At 43.8% G+C, this 17,087-nt stretch overlaps 1 protein-coding gene across 1 annotated transcript in view; it reads left to right on the top strand.

The window, feature by feature from the left end:
- The window catches only part of LOC132825371 (extracellular serine/threonine protein kinase FAM20C-like), an 89,984-nt gene that overhangs the window by 32,117 nt on the left and 40,780 nt on the right, over window positions 1-17,087 (top strand). Inside the window, exon 3 of the mRNA XM_060840561.1 lies at window positions 5,062-5,140. Within this exon, the coding sequence (XP_060696544.1) occupies window positions 5,062-5,140 (79 nt within the window). The remainder of the gene's footprint in view (window positions 1-5,061; window positions 5,141-17,087) is intronic.

Below are 17,087 nucleotides of genomic sequence, written 5' to 3'. Positions count from 1 at the left end.
CCAATAACAACTGCTCATGTTCAGTTCCACCAATAGAGCCAGTGCTTATTGAGACCTATTCTTAGTAGCAACACATGCATGAACAGGAATAAGCTTTTTTTTCACAAAGCCCTTCTCCTTCATCTCACCATCAGTGGAACACAAGAACATCTGCATAGGATGCCTAATGATACAGAGTCTGAGCGACCAACACTGAACCACCAAGTGAGACAGTATCCTAGTGAACGATACTGGACACTCAAGTTTCCAAAGTACTTCACTAAGCCAAGTATTATTAATATAATTGTAAAGTGTAAGATCCAATGAAGAATCCATTGTATTTGTAAACCTGGTTTGCCGCACTGACTTCTGCTGAAATATTTTATTCATCACCAGTTAATTCAAGGTGACGTTCTCATCTTGGAAGAACGAAGCAAAGATTATTTCTTTTTTTCCCCCTCAGGTCAACCACTAATATCATCAGGTGCACACAATATGTGAAAAAAGGGCCTATTTTAAAATTTATGAGGGCCTGCAGCTAATCAGAGGGATAGCTCATGATTACCTAAGCAAGGAAGGAGATTCTATTCATTGGCTGGATTCCAGAATCGCTTTGGTCTCAATATGAAAATGTCTCTTTTTAATCTGAAAACCACAGCATCCTTATACAAAACTGGGTCATTGCAAAATTGGAGGAAGGGGATGGACTAGATTGTATATTGTTTGTTGAGATGAAGTTGTATCTGAAGTGGTGCGACTTCCATCTCAAATATAAATATTCACTGTTCTATCATCTGGATTAGAGTGGTGCTGGAAAAGCACAGCAGTTCAGGCAGCATCCGAGGAACAGTAGGCATTTGCAGTCATTGTTTTTACCTCCTGTTCTATCATCATCAGTTAAGGAACAGGAGACCATTCAGCCCCTTAAAGTCCATTCTACCATTCAATTTGATCATGGCTGATCTTCTAGCTAACTCCATCTACCCATTTTTGTTCTGTCATTCCGTTAATATTCTTCATTGAACAAAAGAATACCATCAATCTCAGTTTTGAAATTGACTTGTCAGCTCCATAGTTCCTTTGATGGGAGCATATTTTCCCTGAAATCAAGTCCCCTTTGGGTGAAAATGTCTCCCTCACAGGACAATTCCTATTCTGATTTCAAGATTCAATTCAGAAGTCACATGATACCAGGTTACAGTCCAACAGGTCTATTGAAATCACAAGCTTTCTGAGCGCTGCTCCTTCATCAGGTGAAGTGGGGGGAATTGCACAGGCAGAGAATTTATAGGTGGAGAGATCATTGTAACTTTCCAACTAATTAAGAGTGTGAAAAGATAGTACAAATAGTGTAAATTGAGATTTGACAGGCTGAATGTCAAGTTTTTGCAGGTAATCAAAAGTGTCAAACGTGACCTACAATCCAGTTAATTGAGGCAGAGAGATAATTACAAAAAATCAAAAATAAGGTGGCGCTAGAGACAAACCAAATGACTGGAATAACATGATAGGTATAAGAGTCACATGACAAAGGGTCTAACCAAAGTAATAAGTAATCCAACACTGCTCAAACTAATTAAGGTAGAGCGATAATAATGAGTTATCAAGGAGATGCTGTCAAAGGATTTCAAAGTTACCCAGCAAAACATTATTTATCATAAAAACAAAAGGTAGGATGAAGCAGGAAGATGAGAAGGAAGGCACTAGGTTGGAATTTTCGAGGTAAAAACAATGACTGCAGATGCTGGAAACCAGATTCTGGATTAGTGGTGCTGGAAAAGCACAGCAGTTCAGACAGCATCCGAGGAGCAGTAAAATCGATGTTTCGGGCAAAAGCCCTTCATCAGGAATACAGTTGGAATTTTCTGTCAATCTGGAATGATGCCTCCCTCCATTCCAACAGCAATCAGGTGGGAACTTTGAATCAGAGAAAAGAATGAGTGAACAACTCAGGGAGCTGAAAAGGAATTTCACCCAGGGCTCCTTCTTCTCATTAACACAGATATCCTGCTGTACAGATCAGGAAGGGCAGCAGTGACGCCCAGTACAACATAAAAGCTTGAATGTATATAGTGTCTTTCATGCAGTATAGCACCACAAAGTGCCTCCCCAAAGCAAATACCACGCAAAATCTGATATAGTGAAAACAGGGTGGCTCAGTGGTTAGCACTGCTGCCTCACAGCAACAGGGTTCTGTGTTCAATTCCTGTCTCGGGCAACTGTCTGTGTGGAGTTTGCACATTCTCTCTGTGACTGCATGGGTTTCCTCCCACAATCAAAAGATGTGCAGGCCAGGTGATTTGCCCATGCTAAATTGCCTTTGGTGTTAGGTGCATTAGTCAGAGGTAAATGTAGGGCAGGGGAATGGGTTGGAGTGGGTTACTCTCCAGAGGGTTGGTGTGGACTTGTTGGCCTGAAGGGGCCTGTTTCCATACTGTAGGGAATTTAATCTAAAGAGGTACTAGGCTGGATGATGTCAGAGAGATAGGCTTTAAGGAGCACTCATGTTTCCCTTGCTTGAGGACTGTACAGAATAAGGGATCAGTCTCAGGATACATCATAGGGCATTTGTGTCTGAGATAAGGAGGGATTTCTTCCCTCAGAATGGGGGAAACCTGAGGAGTGCTCTACCACAGAATGTTGTCAAGGCCAAGTTGGGGAAGACAAAGTCGAGGGGTGTGGAGCGAGAGCTTGAGCATGGTATTGAGATAACGGGTCAGCTGTGATCATTTCGAATGCTGGAGCAAGCCCAATTCTGCACCTATTTCTTATTGGAAAGGTGGAGAGAGAGGCAGAGAGATTTGGGGAGGGAGCTCCAGAGGTTAGGGTCCAGGCACCAATGAAATCGCGGATGGTCAAGAAACCAGAGTTGGAGGACTGGGACTAGAGGAGACTCCGGAGGTGGGGAGGGATTTGAAAACAGGGAAGAAAGTTTTGAAATGAAGTGAGGCCAGGAGCTAATGTAGATCAGCGAGCACTGGGGTGATGAGTGAACAGAACCTGTTTAGGGCACACGTAGCAGTGGACTGAGTGAGTTTGGGGTTTACAGAGGATGGGAGAGCAGCCTGCTATGGCCTGTGAATTGACACACGCATTAGAGCTCCCCGAGGAAGAAGGGAATTGTTCAGTACCATGAAGAAGGGGCTGGGGGCTATCTGGAATAAGAAAGCTGTAAGCAGGGTAGCTAAGGAACAGATCACTGAATATATTTCCGAGGGTTAGTGAAAGGAATGATCCTGCTCTATGTTACTGATTGTTCTTTGTTCTCCAATCCCTGTAGTCACCGTGATGGTGCAGGCTACATCCTCCCATTCATCTGCAACAAACAAGGCTTTCATTTCTATTCAGATACAGTCAGTGACAAAGAATCATTATTCTCTCATGTACTGACCGTGTGACAAAGTGCCTAAAGGCACGGCCTCTCACCCACACAAGCCTGTTCAACTAGATGACTCTGTTTTGACTGTTTCCCACCCAAGTTGAGTTAGCACCTCCATTTCCTTCGATGGAAACCATAAAATACATCGGGAATGTGTTACAAACGGGCCCCATCTCACTGGCACAGGGCCTTTTGGTTATAGCCAAGGATTCATACCCCATAGAGGAAACCCATTCAGTCCATCATGCCTGTGCCAACTCTTTAATAGGGCTATCCAATCAGCCTCTTGTCCCTTGCATTTACTCTATTGCCTTGCAAAGCTTCCTTTTTCAGGTCCAAATGTAGCCAAGTGTAACTTCCGACAGTACACCAGTTATTTTTAAATCTGTTTCTACCACACGACCTCCCCACCCCGACCCCATCCACTCCAACCTTTTTACAGGCAGTGCATTCCAGATCAGAACTCACTGTGTTAAAGCTATATTCCACACGCCGTCCACTCTCGGTCTTTTGATAATCACTCTGGTTGTGTCCTGTGGTAGCCATCTTTGTTATCAGCTTCAGTTTCTCCTGATTCATTATATCAAAACCCTTAGCAATCTTGAACATCTCTCTTAAGCCTCCCTTTAACTTCTCTGCTTGAAGAAGACCACCTCTGCCTTCCCTGGTGTTCCCACTGAACAGGTGGAAAGCAAAAGCGGAATGGGAGTTGTTTTTGATTGGAGTGATGTTCTGTGGAGCTATTTACATTTGATCCAATTCACACCGGTCTTGTTGGGTTAGATACACAAAACTATGTCCTCGCGGGGCGGGAAATCTCAAAATTAGAACAAGACTACTGAGGAGTAAACAAACACAGAGGTTGCTGGAAAAGCTCAGCAGGTCTGGCAGCATCTGTGAAAAGAAGTCGGAGTTAACGTTTCAGATGTGAAACCCTTCCTCAGGAAGGGTCGCCGGACCTGAAACGTTAACTCCAATTTCTCTTCACAGATGCTGCCAGACCTGCTGAGCTTTTCCAGCAACCTCTGTGTTTGTTTCTGATTTACAGCGTCCAGAGTTCTTTCGGTTCTAAATTAGGAGTAAATTTTGAAAATGAAGGATGTTGGGAGTCTGAAATTCCTTTCTGCGGAAGATGAGATGTTTTGGGTCAAAAATTAAGTTGAGGACAGACAGCAATTGATTTTGATTAATTCAATTAAGAGTAAAAAGTAAAACCACCATAATCCCACAGTTACAGCAAAGAGAAGCAACTGGTGGTGGTTTAACGTAAGAGTTTCCTTACCTCAGTGAGCAGTTGAGAAAAGAGCCCTTTGTGGTAACTGTAGCTGGTGTGGGAATTGAACCCATACTATTAGCACCACACTGCAGTATAAACCAGCTGGCAAGCTAACTGACCCCTTACTTGAGTATATCAGAGATATAAAACAAATGTAGGTGAATGGAATCGAGATAGCATAGCCATGAATAGTGGGCTGGCTTTCAGGGTTTTAGATTAGATTAGATTAGATTACTTACAGTGTGGAAACAGGCCCTTCAGCCCAACCAGTCCACACTGACCCTCCGAAGAGGGCCTCTTCCTCGCCCAATTGATGTGATGCAACTTATAAAAGAATGACTCATCCCTCAAATTCGAAAATAATTTGCATTTTGATTAAAATATTTGTTGCATTTTAATTAACCATCCATTTGTATTTTCCTCACAGCAATGAAATCTGGAGGCACACAGTTAAAACTCATCATGTCTTTCCAAAACTATGGCCAGGCGCTCTTTAAACCAATGAAGTGAGTATGTTCTTCATCTATCTTGTTCATTTATGTGGTTACGAGCTGCATGTAAATCAGCAATGAACGAGATATTCCCATCAATCCTTCCACTTGTTACAACAAATAATCGGTTCGCTTTCTATGAATTTTGATTTGTTCGAACAATTTGTTTCTTCATGATGACAACGTTTATACAGTAAACTTAACATTGTTTAACATGGCGAAATGTTCTTTTATTGCCTCAGAAACAAACTTTGATACCAAGACACATGAAATATTAGTGCCAAATTGCTTGGTTAAAGAGGTAGATTTTAACACGCAGCTTAAAGGAGCAGAGGGAGTGGACAGGCAGAAAGGTGAGGGAAGGAATTCCAGAGCTTAGTGTACGTGCAGCTGAAGACAAAACTGCTAATTCCCATTCAGGCATATGCACCAGGTCCACAGAGGTATGGGAGAGGTGTATGGTAACAAGACGGCTAATGAAGCAAATCCAGGCAATTGTTTGAAAACAAGGATCAGAAGTTTAAACTTGAGGTGTTGCTGGGTAAGGAAGCAGTGTAGGTCAGTGAGCACAGGGTGGATGAGAGCCTGACTTTTTAGTTGGGAAGTGTGAGGGTTGTCAGTTAGCAGACTGTTTTGAGGACAATATCCCTGTCAGACACATTCCCAGCAAGAGAAGATCCAGACCCCCACTGGGTGTTTATTTGAGGGTCTGAAGGCAGCCAGAACAAATGGGTTCCTCTGGTGGAAGAGTCCAGGACAAGGGAGTCCAATACTTCAGAATTGAAGCGTTCAGGGTGATGACCCGGTTCGACTTTTTCCCACACAGGACAGTGAAAATCTGGAACTTTCACTCCTGGGAAAAGTGCTCAACATTGAGAATCAGTGAAGAATTCCAGAACTGAGTTTGATGCTTTTCAATTTGGCAAGGGTACAAAGGGATGTGGAACTAATGCAGTCAATGAAGTTAAAATACAGACCAGCCATGACCTCATTGAATGGCAGAACAGGTTCATGGAACCAAAAAGACTTCTGTGCCCTTGATCCTAAAACATTCAAATATGAGATACATTATGGGCAAGTGTTTAATATTGCAATCCCCTTCTCCCATCTCCACTTCCACCTCCCAATCAAATATTGGAGGCAGGTTTGTTGCATAATTCCTGAATTATTGAGCCTTGCATTGTAAAGAAATGGATATCAGCAATTTCACAAGAAAGCACAACAGTTAAAAAAAATTATTGGAATACAAGTCAATAATGCAAGACAGACAATGTGGAATGAGGACATCATTCTTCACTGATGAGTGTTCAATGTTCTGGATGAGTTTTTTTTAATATCTAGAGCACTCAGGGGAGGGAAACTATAGCCAAAGATGGAATCAGTTTCTCTCCTGCCCTGGATATCTGCCACCCACTTGCTCCCACATTCTCTCTGTCACCTCTCTAATCTGTGAGAAAGTGAGGACTGCAGCTTAGATTCCTTACAGTGTGGAAACAGGCCCTTCAGCCCAACAAGTCCATACCAACCTTCCAAAGAGTAACCCACCCAGACCCATTCCCCACTAATGCACCTATCACTATGGGCAATTTACCATGGCCAATTCACCTGACCTGCACATCTTTGGACTGTGGGAGGATACCGATGCAGACACGGGGAGAATGTGCAAACCCCACGCAAACAGTCGCCCAAGGCTGGATTCGAACTCAGGTCCCTGGCGTTGCGAGGCAGCAGTGCTAACCACTGAGCCACCCTGCCACCCTTTTGCATGCTGGAGAGTCAGACTCAAAAAGTGTGGCGCTGGAAAAGCACAGCAGGTCAGGCAGCATCCGAGGAGCAGGACAGTCGACGTTTCAGGCATAAACTCTTGGGCATTCTCGACTCTATCTAACTGTTTGTAGACACTGCTGAGGCAGGAGGAGTCAGCAGGTGTGCTGGGAGCTATTCCTGTCACCATTACGTCACTGCGGTGTGGACATGGACAGCCAACCTTTGTGCTGGGCGATAGGTGGACCAGGATGGCGAAGGGTGTGAGCAAAGTTCAGGGGCTCAGTTATGGGGATATCTCTTCACTATTTCTTCAAATCACATCAGTTCCATTATTTCCGTATCACACAGGTAGACTTCCCTGTATTATAACATCGATCATTCAAGTGACTTTGAGGTTTTTGCCTCCATGCCATGTGGGGATGGTGCTTTCTCTGGGAAGTAATATCCTGACCTCAGCCCTGCGTTTGCCATTCCCCAAATTGAATGTATGTCTTTGTCTTGCTGTAACAGTTTCATTGAAGTAGCATTCCAGACAGAACTCATTCTGAACTCTGTTCTTCTTCACAGTTATCTGTCCATCAAAACTAAAAAGCACAATTTCTGTCAGTTTTCCCCTAACCCTGACCTGGATTCCAGGCTTCACTTTATTCTGCTCTAACTCCACATGGCGTTGATTCCTCAGTGACCATACAGCCTAGAGCCATAGAGTCCTACAGCATGGAGATAGGCCCTTTGGCCCAAACTGGTCCCTGCCACTCAAACTGTCCATCCACACTAACCCCATTTCCCCGCATTTGGCCCATATCCTAATAACCTTTTCCTATCAGTGTGTTTGTCCAAATGCCTTTTAAATGTTGTTAATGTATCCACCTCAACCACTTCTGCTGGCAGCTCATTCCATATGCGTACCACACTGTCTGTTTAAAAAGGTTGCTCCTCAGGTTCCCTTTTATACTTTCCCCTCTAACCTTAAACTGATGCCCTCTAGTCTTCGAATCCCCAGCCCTGGGAAAAAGACTGAGTGCATTCACCTTATCCACACTTCTCCCTGATCTTATTCACCTCTCTAAGGTCTGCCCTTAGACTCCTACACTCTGAAGAAGAAAATCCTCACTTGTCCAATCTCTCCCTATAACTTAGACCATTGAGTCCAGGCAACATCCTTGTAAATTTCTTCTGCACTCTTTCCAGCTTAATAACATCCTTCCCATAACAAGGTGACCAAAGCTGAACACAATACTCCCAAGTGCGCCTCACCAACATCCTGTATAACTGCAACTAAATTTCCCAACTTCTATACTCAGTGCCCTGACTGAAGAAGGCCAGTGTGCCAAAAGCCTTCTTCACTGCCCTGTCTACCTGTGACTCCACTTTCAAGAACTGTGAACCTAAACTCCAAGATCCCTCCATTCCACGACACTCTTTTTGGCCCTACCATTCACCATGAAACTCCCACTTTGATTTGACTTTCCAAAATGTGAGAACTCACACTTATCTATATTAAACTCCATTTGCCATTTCTCGGCCCACTTCCTCAGCTGATCAAAGTCCTGCTGCAATTTCTGATAACCTTCCTCACCGTCCACGATGCCACCTATTTTAAAAAGCTTCCTAATCATGCCTTGTACAATCTCATCCAAATCATTGATATAGATAACAATCAGAATCAAAAACTGTGCTCCGTTGGACAAAAAGCCAGAGCACTTGATGCTTGTTGTCAACAGAGCTTAGTGGGTAACCCACTTGCCATTTGGGTTAGTGCGCTCTGGGTTCCAGCCTCAATCCAAAAGTACAGATGGTGCACAACGCTGCCAGAGGTGGCGCTATTTGGGTAAGGTGCAAAACTGAATCCACCTGTCCTCTTGGGTGGACATGAACAATCCCAGGAACTGATTGAATGAAGAGGAGGGGAGTGCTGGTTGCAGGATCTTCCTGTGTCCAAACTAGCTGTCATACTTCCCTACATTAACAGTGACTACCTTTGCCATTGGCTGTAAAATGCTTCTGGACAAGTTACAGTCATGAAAGATGCAATATAAATGTAAGATCTCTCTCCTGTGACAAAGATGATTAATGAAGATAGGGCAGTGGATGTTGTCGACATGGATTTTGGGAAAGGATTTAACAAAGTCCGTCATGGCAGGCTGGTCCAGAAGATGAAGTCATATGGGGTCCACAGTGAGTTGGATGCATAATTGGCTTGGTCATAGAAGACATGGTGTATTTGTATTTTTCTGACTGGAGGTCTGTAACCAATGATGTCCTGCAAGGATCAGTACTGGGACCTCTGCTGCTTGTAATATTGATAAATTATTTGGATGAAAATCTAGATGGTCCGATTAGTAAATGTGCAGATGACACAAAAATTGGTGAAGTTGTGGATAGCAAGGAAGGTTGTCAATAGCAGAATATGGATCAGTTGGAAACTGGGCAGAGAAATTGCAGATGGAACATAATCCAGACCTGTGTGAGATCATGCATTTTGGGAGGTCAAATGCAAGACAAAAGTATAGTGTAAACAGTCAGACAGCCAGAGCATTGATATCCAGAGAGATCTTTTGCTGCAAATCCATAGCCCCCTGTAAGTGGCAACACAACTGGATAAGGTGGTAAAGAAGACAAATGGCATGTTTACCTTCATTGGATGGGCACTGAGTATAAAAGTTGCAAGTTATGTTGCAGCCATATAAGACTTTTGACAGGTTACGTTGGAAATATTTTGTGCAGTTCTGGTTGCCGCATGATAGGAGGGATGTGGAGAAAGCAGAGGAGGCTTACCAGAACGTTGCCTGATTTGGAGTGTATTAACTATAAGAAGGGATTGGACAAACTTGGATTGTTCTTGCTAGAGCATCAGAGACTGAGGGACAACCTGATAAAAGTGTATAATATTATGAGAGGCAAGGATAGGGTGGATAGTCAGAGTCTTTTTCCTAGGGTGCAAATGCCAAATACTAGGAGGCAGAGGTTAAAGATAAGAGGGGCAAGTATAAAGGAGATGTATGAGGCAATATTTTTAAATAGAGGGTGTTTGGAATGCACCGTCAGGGGAGGAGGTAGAAGCAGATAAGACAGCAACATTTAAGAGTCATTTAGAGAGACACATGAACAAGGGAATAGAGGGATACGGATCAGCACGTGGGATTAGTTTAGAATGCCACCATAATTGACACAGGACGAAAGTGAGCACTGCAGATGCTGGAGATTAGATCAAGATTAGAGTGGTGCTGGGAAAGCACAGTAGGTCAGGCAGCATCCGAGGAGCAGGAGAATCGACGTTTCGGGCAAAAGCCCTTCACAGACGAGGTGGGCTGAAGGGCTTGTTCCTGTGCTGTACTGTTCTATGTTCTGTGTCTTATGACATATCATTTGCAGAAAGAGTGAACTCTCACCTGGACTGATCCATGATATTAGACCTTCCAGTTGATGGAGATATCAAACTGAGGCATCTTATTTCAAATGTTTCTGGCATTTAGGTACAAACGCACAGGCTCAATTTGGCAAAAGCTTCAATTCAGTTTGTTTCTTTGTTTCATTTTATTTTGCCACAATTCACCTCCTCCATTAAATTCTAATCCTCCACTTAGCCACAATCCAATTTGACCCATCGACTTTAAAATACTCGTTTTATGATGAAAGGGGTGGGGTTCAGAGCCATGGATCAGATATAGGAGTAGGTAGTGAACAGCCAGACACAGCATGCAAGGAGTCTGTGAGGAAGGATAGATACTTGGATAGGGCAAAGTTGCAGTCAGTGTGATGGGTTGAAGTGTGTCTATATTAATGCAAGAAATATCACGAGTAAGGGTGACAAATTCAGAACATGGATCAGTAGTTGGAAGTATGATGTTGTGGCCATTACAGAGACTTGGATATCACAGAAGCAAGTATAGTAGTTGGATGCTCTACAGTTCAGATGTTTCAAAAGGAATAGTGGGGGGAAGATAAAAGAGGGGGAGGAGTGGTATTGCTAATCAGGGATCGCATCACCGCCGCGGAAAGGGAGGTCATTGAGGAGGGTTTGTCTACAGAGTCAGTCTGGGTGGAAGTCAGAAACAGGAAAGGAGCAGTCACTTTATTGGGAGTTTTCTAGAAAGTCCCCAATAGCAACAGAGACACACGGAGGAGCAGAATGGGAGGTAGATTTTGGAAAGATACAGAAGTAACAGGGCTATTGTCATGGATGACTTTAACTTCCATAATATTGGTTAGAACCTCCTCATTTCAAATGGTTTGGATGGAGCAGTTTTTGTCAGGCGTGTCTAGGAAGGGTTCCTGACTCAATATGTAGATAAGCCAACTAGAGGGGAGGCCATCTTGCATTTGGTGCTTGGCAACGAACCAGGCCAAGTGTCAGATCTCTCAGTGGGAGAGCATTTTGATGATAATGATCACAAGTCCCTGAACTTTACTGTACTCTAGGAGAGGATAGGAGCAGACAGTATAGGCAAGTATTTAATTGGGGGAGGGGGAATTACAATGCTGTTAGACAGGAACTGGGGCACCTAAACTGGGAACAGGTGTTCTCAGGAAAATGTACAACAGAAATGTGGAGGTTGTTTAGGAAGTACCAGCTGACAGTGCCAGACAGGTTTGTCCCACTGAGGGAAGGTAGAGTGAAAGAACCTTGGGTGACAAGGGATGTGGAACATCTAGTTAAGAGAAAGAAGAAAGCTTACCTAAGTTTGAGGAGGCGCGGATAAGACGGGGCTCTAGAGGGTTACAAGGGAGCCCAGAAGGCCCTGAAAAATGGAGTTAGGAGATTTAGAAGGGGACATGAAAAAGCTTTAGCAGGTAAGTTTAAGGAAAACTCTAAGGTGTTCTACACTAGTGTGAGGAACAAGAGGATGGCCTGATTGAGGGTAGGGCCGATCAGGGATAGTAGAGGGAACTTGTGTCTGGAGTAGGAAGAGGTAGAGGAGGTCCTTAATGAATACCGTGATTCAGTATTCAGTATTGAGAAGGACCTTGACATTTCTGAGGACAGTATGAAACAGACTGATACGCTGGAACAGGTTGATGTTAGGAAGGAGGATGTGCTGAAAAGGCTTAAAATCATAAGGTTAGATATATCCCCTGGGCCAGACAGGATATACCAAAGCTTGCTACAGGAAACGAGTGAAGAGATTGCTGTTTTTTGGCAATGATCTTTGCACCCTCACTACGTTCTGTAATAGTACCAGATGATTGGAGGGCGGCCAATGTTATTCCCTTGTTCAAGAAAGGGAATAGGGAAAATCCTGGGAATTACAGACTGGTCAATCTCATGTCTGTGGTGGGTAAAGTATTGGAGAGGATTCTGAGAACAGGATTTATGATCACTTGGAAAACCATAGTTTGATTAGACGTAGTCAGAATGGCTTTGAGAGGGTCAGGTCATACCTCAGAAACCTTACTTTGAGGATGTGACAAAACACATTGATGAAGATAGAGCAGTGGATGTGGTGTACATAGATTTCAGCAAGGCATTCGATAAGGTTCCCATGGTAGGCTCATTCAGAAAGTAAGGAGGTATGGGATACAGGGAAATCTGGCCATCTGGATACAGAATTGGCTGGCCCATAGAAGACAGAGGGTGGTGGTAGACGGAAAATATTCAGCCTGGAGCTTTGTGACTAGTGGTGTTCCAGAGGGATCAGTTCTGGGACCTATGTTCTTTGTGGTTTTTATAAGGAAGTGGAAAGTGGGGTTAGTAAGTTTGCCAATAACACAAAGGTTGGTGGAGTTGTGGATAGTGTGGAGGGTTGTTATAGGTTGCAACAAGATATTGACAGGATGCAGAACTGGGCTGATAAGTGGCAGATGGAGTTCAACCTGGAAAAGTGTGGTGATTCACTTTAGAAGGTCAAATTTGAATGCAGATTACAGGATTAAAGACAGGAATCTTGGCAGTGTGGAGGAACAGAGGGATCTTGAGGTCCATGTCCATTGTTCCCTCAAAGTTGCAACCCAAGTTGATAGGGTTGCCAAGAAGGTGTATGGTGTGTTGGCTTTCATTAGCGGGGAATTGAGTTTAAGACCTTTGAGGTTATGCTGCAACTCTATAAAGCCTTGGTTGGACCACACTTGGAATATTGTGTTCAGTTCTGGTCACCTCATTATAGGGAAGATGTGGAAGCTTTAGAAAGGGTTCAGGGAGATTTACCAGGATGCTGCCTGGACTGGAGGGCATGTCTTAAGAAGAAAGATTGAGGGAGCTAGGGCTTTACTCATTGGAGTGAAGAAGGATGAGAGGTGACTTGATAGAGGTGTACACGATGATGAGAGGCAGAGATAGAGTGGATAGCCATAGACCTTTTTTTCCGGGGCGGAAATGACTATCAAAAAGGGTCATAACTTTAAGGTGATTGAAGGAAGGTTTGGTGGAGATGTCAGAGGTAGGTTCTTTACACAGAGAGTGGTGGGTGCATAGAATGCAAATACATTAGGGACATTTAAGTGACTCTTAGATAGGCATTGAGAAGATGGAGGGTATGTAGGCAGAAGTGGGTATTGCAGATGCTGGAGATTAGTGTGGTGCTGGAAAAGCACAGCAGGTCAGGCAGCATCTGAGGAGCAAGAAAATCGACCTTTTGGGCAAAAGCCCTTCATCATGAAGGGTATGTAGGTTAGACGGATTTTAGAGTAGGTAAAAGTTCGGCACAACATTGAGGGCCGAAGGGCCTGTACTGTGCTGTACTGTTCTAGGTTCTATATTCTTTACCATCTGGTTGGTCTATCCCTGGGGAGATGTGAGGGGGTCATCAGGACTCATTCACTTTAAAAAAAACAACTGCTGTGAGCGAGAAAGCAATGGTTAGTTACTCTAACCCTCAAATGGCTAAAGTTTTAGCAGCTCCTCCTATGTATCTTATATTTAGGTCAACGCGTACTTTAATGTTAAGGAAGTTGCTAGAGATAACAGAATAAGCACAATACACCAGGGAGTGTCGGGCTAGAATTTAAGGTTAAACCTGTGGATTGAGAGCCAACCCATAAACTTCTGCCATTAGAGCAAGAGTCTAATCTACTGAGGCACAGAAACTATTGGCCCCAGGCTCAGAGGTGAGAGCTAGATTCAAATTGACAAAAAAGAGTGGTTATAAAGCTAATCATTTTTGCAGAAATAGTACCCCAAGACCATGGATAAAACCCAGCGCAAACAACAGAAAGCCAAATGACGACAAAGAGAAACATGAAGCCCTTTCACAGAGTCACGTTCTGTCCCGGCAATGTTAGGGCAGAGAGCAGGAGAGTCTTTCCATATCTCACTTGAGATCTGTCTTTCTGAAAGTGCAATCAGCTAACTGAGCTATGGTCTAATTAGAAGGTATACCCTTTACTGACATGATGATGTTTTGCTCTGGAACAACACTCTCAGATACAAATGATCTTGCTGTAAGTCAGATATCCCAAGGGTTCGAGTGGCATATTGCCAAAGTATTTCTAATATTGCCTCACAACCTTAACTCTTCAGGTGCTTGGGCCCTTAAAACCTACATTGAAATTATTTTTCTGCACAACATTCAGAATCAAGAGTTTATTCTTCAGATTTCGATAGCGCTGATTCACTACTACTTGAAGGGGATATTGTGGGCAAAATGGGCCTGGAACCAGGCTGGCCTGAAATTGGGCCTTGGGTTTCACTTTAACAATTGAGTAGGTTGCCTGTCGTGTGTTTAAAGGCTTCTCGGATGTAGGGTGAAAGCAGGAATATGACACTGAGATAGAGAATCATCCATGGTCAGACTGAATGGCGGATCAGGCTTGAAGGGGCAGATGGCCTGTAGCTGCTCCTAATTCCTGTCCTTCATGGGTAGTTCACCTGTCACCGGAGACACTGGGGAACGCTCGCCTCTCTTCCAGAGCTCTTCAAGTTAGTCCCAAGGTGAGGAACTGACAAGGGAACATGCAATGCCATCGGGACAGCTACGCTGTCAAGAGGAATGGTCCTGATCTGCCTAGTCCCATGCGAATGAACGAAAAGCTAATTGACGATGGCTGGTTGTTTTCATTCAGTTGCGGGATATGGGCATTTCTGGCTAGACAGCATTTATTGCTTGTCGCTAGCTTCCCTTGAGAAGGTGGTGGTGAGCTGCCTTCTTGAAGTGCCCTTAGGGAGGGAATTCCAGGATTTTGACCCAGCCACAGTGAAGGAACGGCAATATATTTCCAAGTCAGGATGGAGAGTGGCTTGGAGGGGAACTTACCGGTGGTGGTGTTCCCATGTGACTGCTGTCCTTGTCCTTCGAAATGGTGGTGGTTATGGGTTTTGAAGGTGCTGTTTAAGCAGCTCGAGTAAACAGGTTGAGCACTTTCTGGAAACCTGGCCTTTTAAAGCCTACTCCAATCCCACAGCTTGATTGCTCAAGAGGGTCTCTGAAGCAGCCGTTAAGTCACATATTGGCCTAAGTCTATTATAGATGGCCAGCCCAAATGCCTGAAGTATGGCTTGAGTCAATCCCAGGTTGAACTTTCTTCAGGGGCCCTTGGGTAGAGCACATCAGTGCCTGTAATTGGGCTCACTGCACTTATTTACACCTGTGAAACATTGTGTACGCACACAAAATGTACTTTACGCATATATTTGCATAGCAAATAATGGCTAGCTCTCAGTAACCAAGGAACTAAAGCAATCACAGTAATCAGAAAACATTGTCATGGTCTGTTGGTCATTATTCCATTTCACCAAAAACCTCACAAAGTGTAAGTTCACATCATGTGAATGGGGATTGGGATCACACAGATCCAGTAAGAGACCTGGGAGTTACACTGGGCAGACTTTGCTGTACATGCCAACATTAAAGTAAGGCATTAAGGGGTGCACATGAGGCATATTGGGTGTGTAATTTCCCTTTGACCCAGGGCCCAAACCTGATTTGAGAAGCATTGTGACAGACCAGCTCTGAAGTCACACCTCTGACCTGACATTGATAGGTGGGGTGGAACAAACCTCTCTGAAGGAAGTGGTTTTTCCTCCTTTTCACCTGGTACTCACTTTGGGTGTTAATATGTTGTCCACACTCCACAACCGCATCCGAAACCTGTAAGAGTCCAAATCGCAATCAAAAACTTGCAGTGTCCCGCACTGCCTGATGTTCCATTTCAACAGACCGAGACATCTCCCGTGACAGTCGCTCTATTGGTTAAACCCTGACTAATACGCTGCACTGTGCAACATCTAACAGAATCCTGTAAAACCAACCGTTTTAAAACTAAATCTGTCAGCAAGTAATCATCACACAAAACATATGCCCAGAAATGTACATTCACCTTTAGGGCTGCCCCAAGTGTTACTGCCTCAAATCCAAAGTAAAAAATCACACAACACCAGGTTATAGTCCAACAGGTTTAATTGGAAACAGTAGCTTTTGGAGCGACGCTCCTTCATCAGGTGATTGTCAAATCCAGTTGCCTCAAATCCAGTTGCAGAAGCAGCAGATTGTATTTACATAGCACACCCCAAGCTTCATAGGAGAATAATTACAATCCATGTGACACCGAGGCACATAATGAGAAATTAAAACATGTGACCAAAAAGTGTACTCACCATTTGAGAAGCATTTGAAAGGTGGGGACTGATGGAGAGCTTAGAGCCGAGCCAGCAGATAATGGAGACTGCAAGAGGCCAGAGTTGAAAGTCCACAGTGATCTTGGAAGGTTTTAGGACTGGAGGAAGCTACAGAGTTACGAAGCAGTGAGACATTGGACAGACTTGACCAGAAAGATGAGAGTATTTAAATCCAGGCATCACTGGACTAGGAGCTGGTCTCAATGAGCGGAGATGAACAGGACTCGGTGTGAGTTTGTGAGCAGAGTTTCTGTTCTGTGGTAAACACATGAGAAAGCATCTGGTAAAAATGTGATCAGGCTTTCTTCCAGATGCTGTCTGATGGAAAGCATGTGATAGATGAAAGATTCCAACAGCAGTCTAAGCTCACAATGTTAATGATACTTCCTGAATGTTAACATTCTTTTTAAGTAAGAACGTACATAGTTTCCAATTGAGGAAGCAGTGCTGTAATCTTTAATCGCCATTCAGAGTGAACAACTCACACAACAGCTGCCTGTAAATATTCTGACTTAGCATTTATTATTCACCACACCTTTTACATCTTTGCAAAATATTCATATAATTTGCATCGCATGTTATTATGTTTTGGAAGAGAATATGTATATAACATGATTAGTGCTCGGTGTGGCCGCAGCAACAGCT

This window comes from Hemiscyllium ocellatum, chromosome 20 (genome assembly GCF_020745735.1).
Source record: "Hemiscyllium ocellatum isolate sHemOce1 chromosome 20, sHemOce1.pat.X.cur, whole genome shotgun sequence".
Lineage (NCBI taxonomy): Eukaryota > Metazoa > Chordata > Chondrichthyes > Orectolobiformes > Hemiscylliidae > Hemiscyllium > Hemiscyllium ocellatum.
The sequence above is the reverse complement of the archived record's forward strand: the minus strand, read 5'-3'. Positions and strand labels throughout refer to the sequence as shown.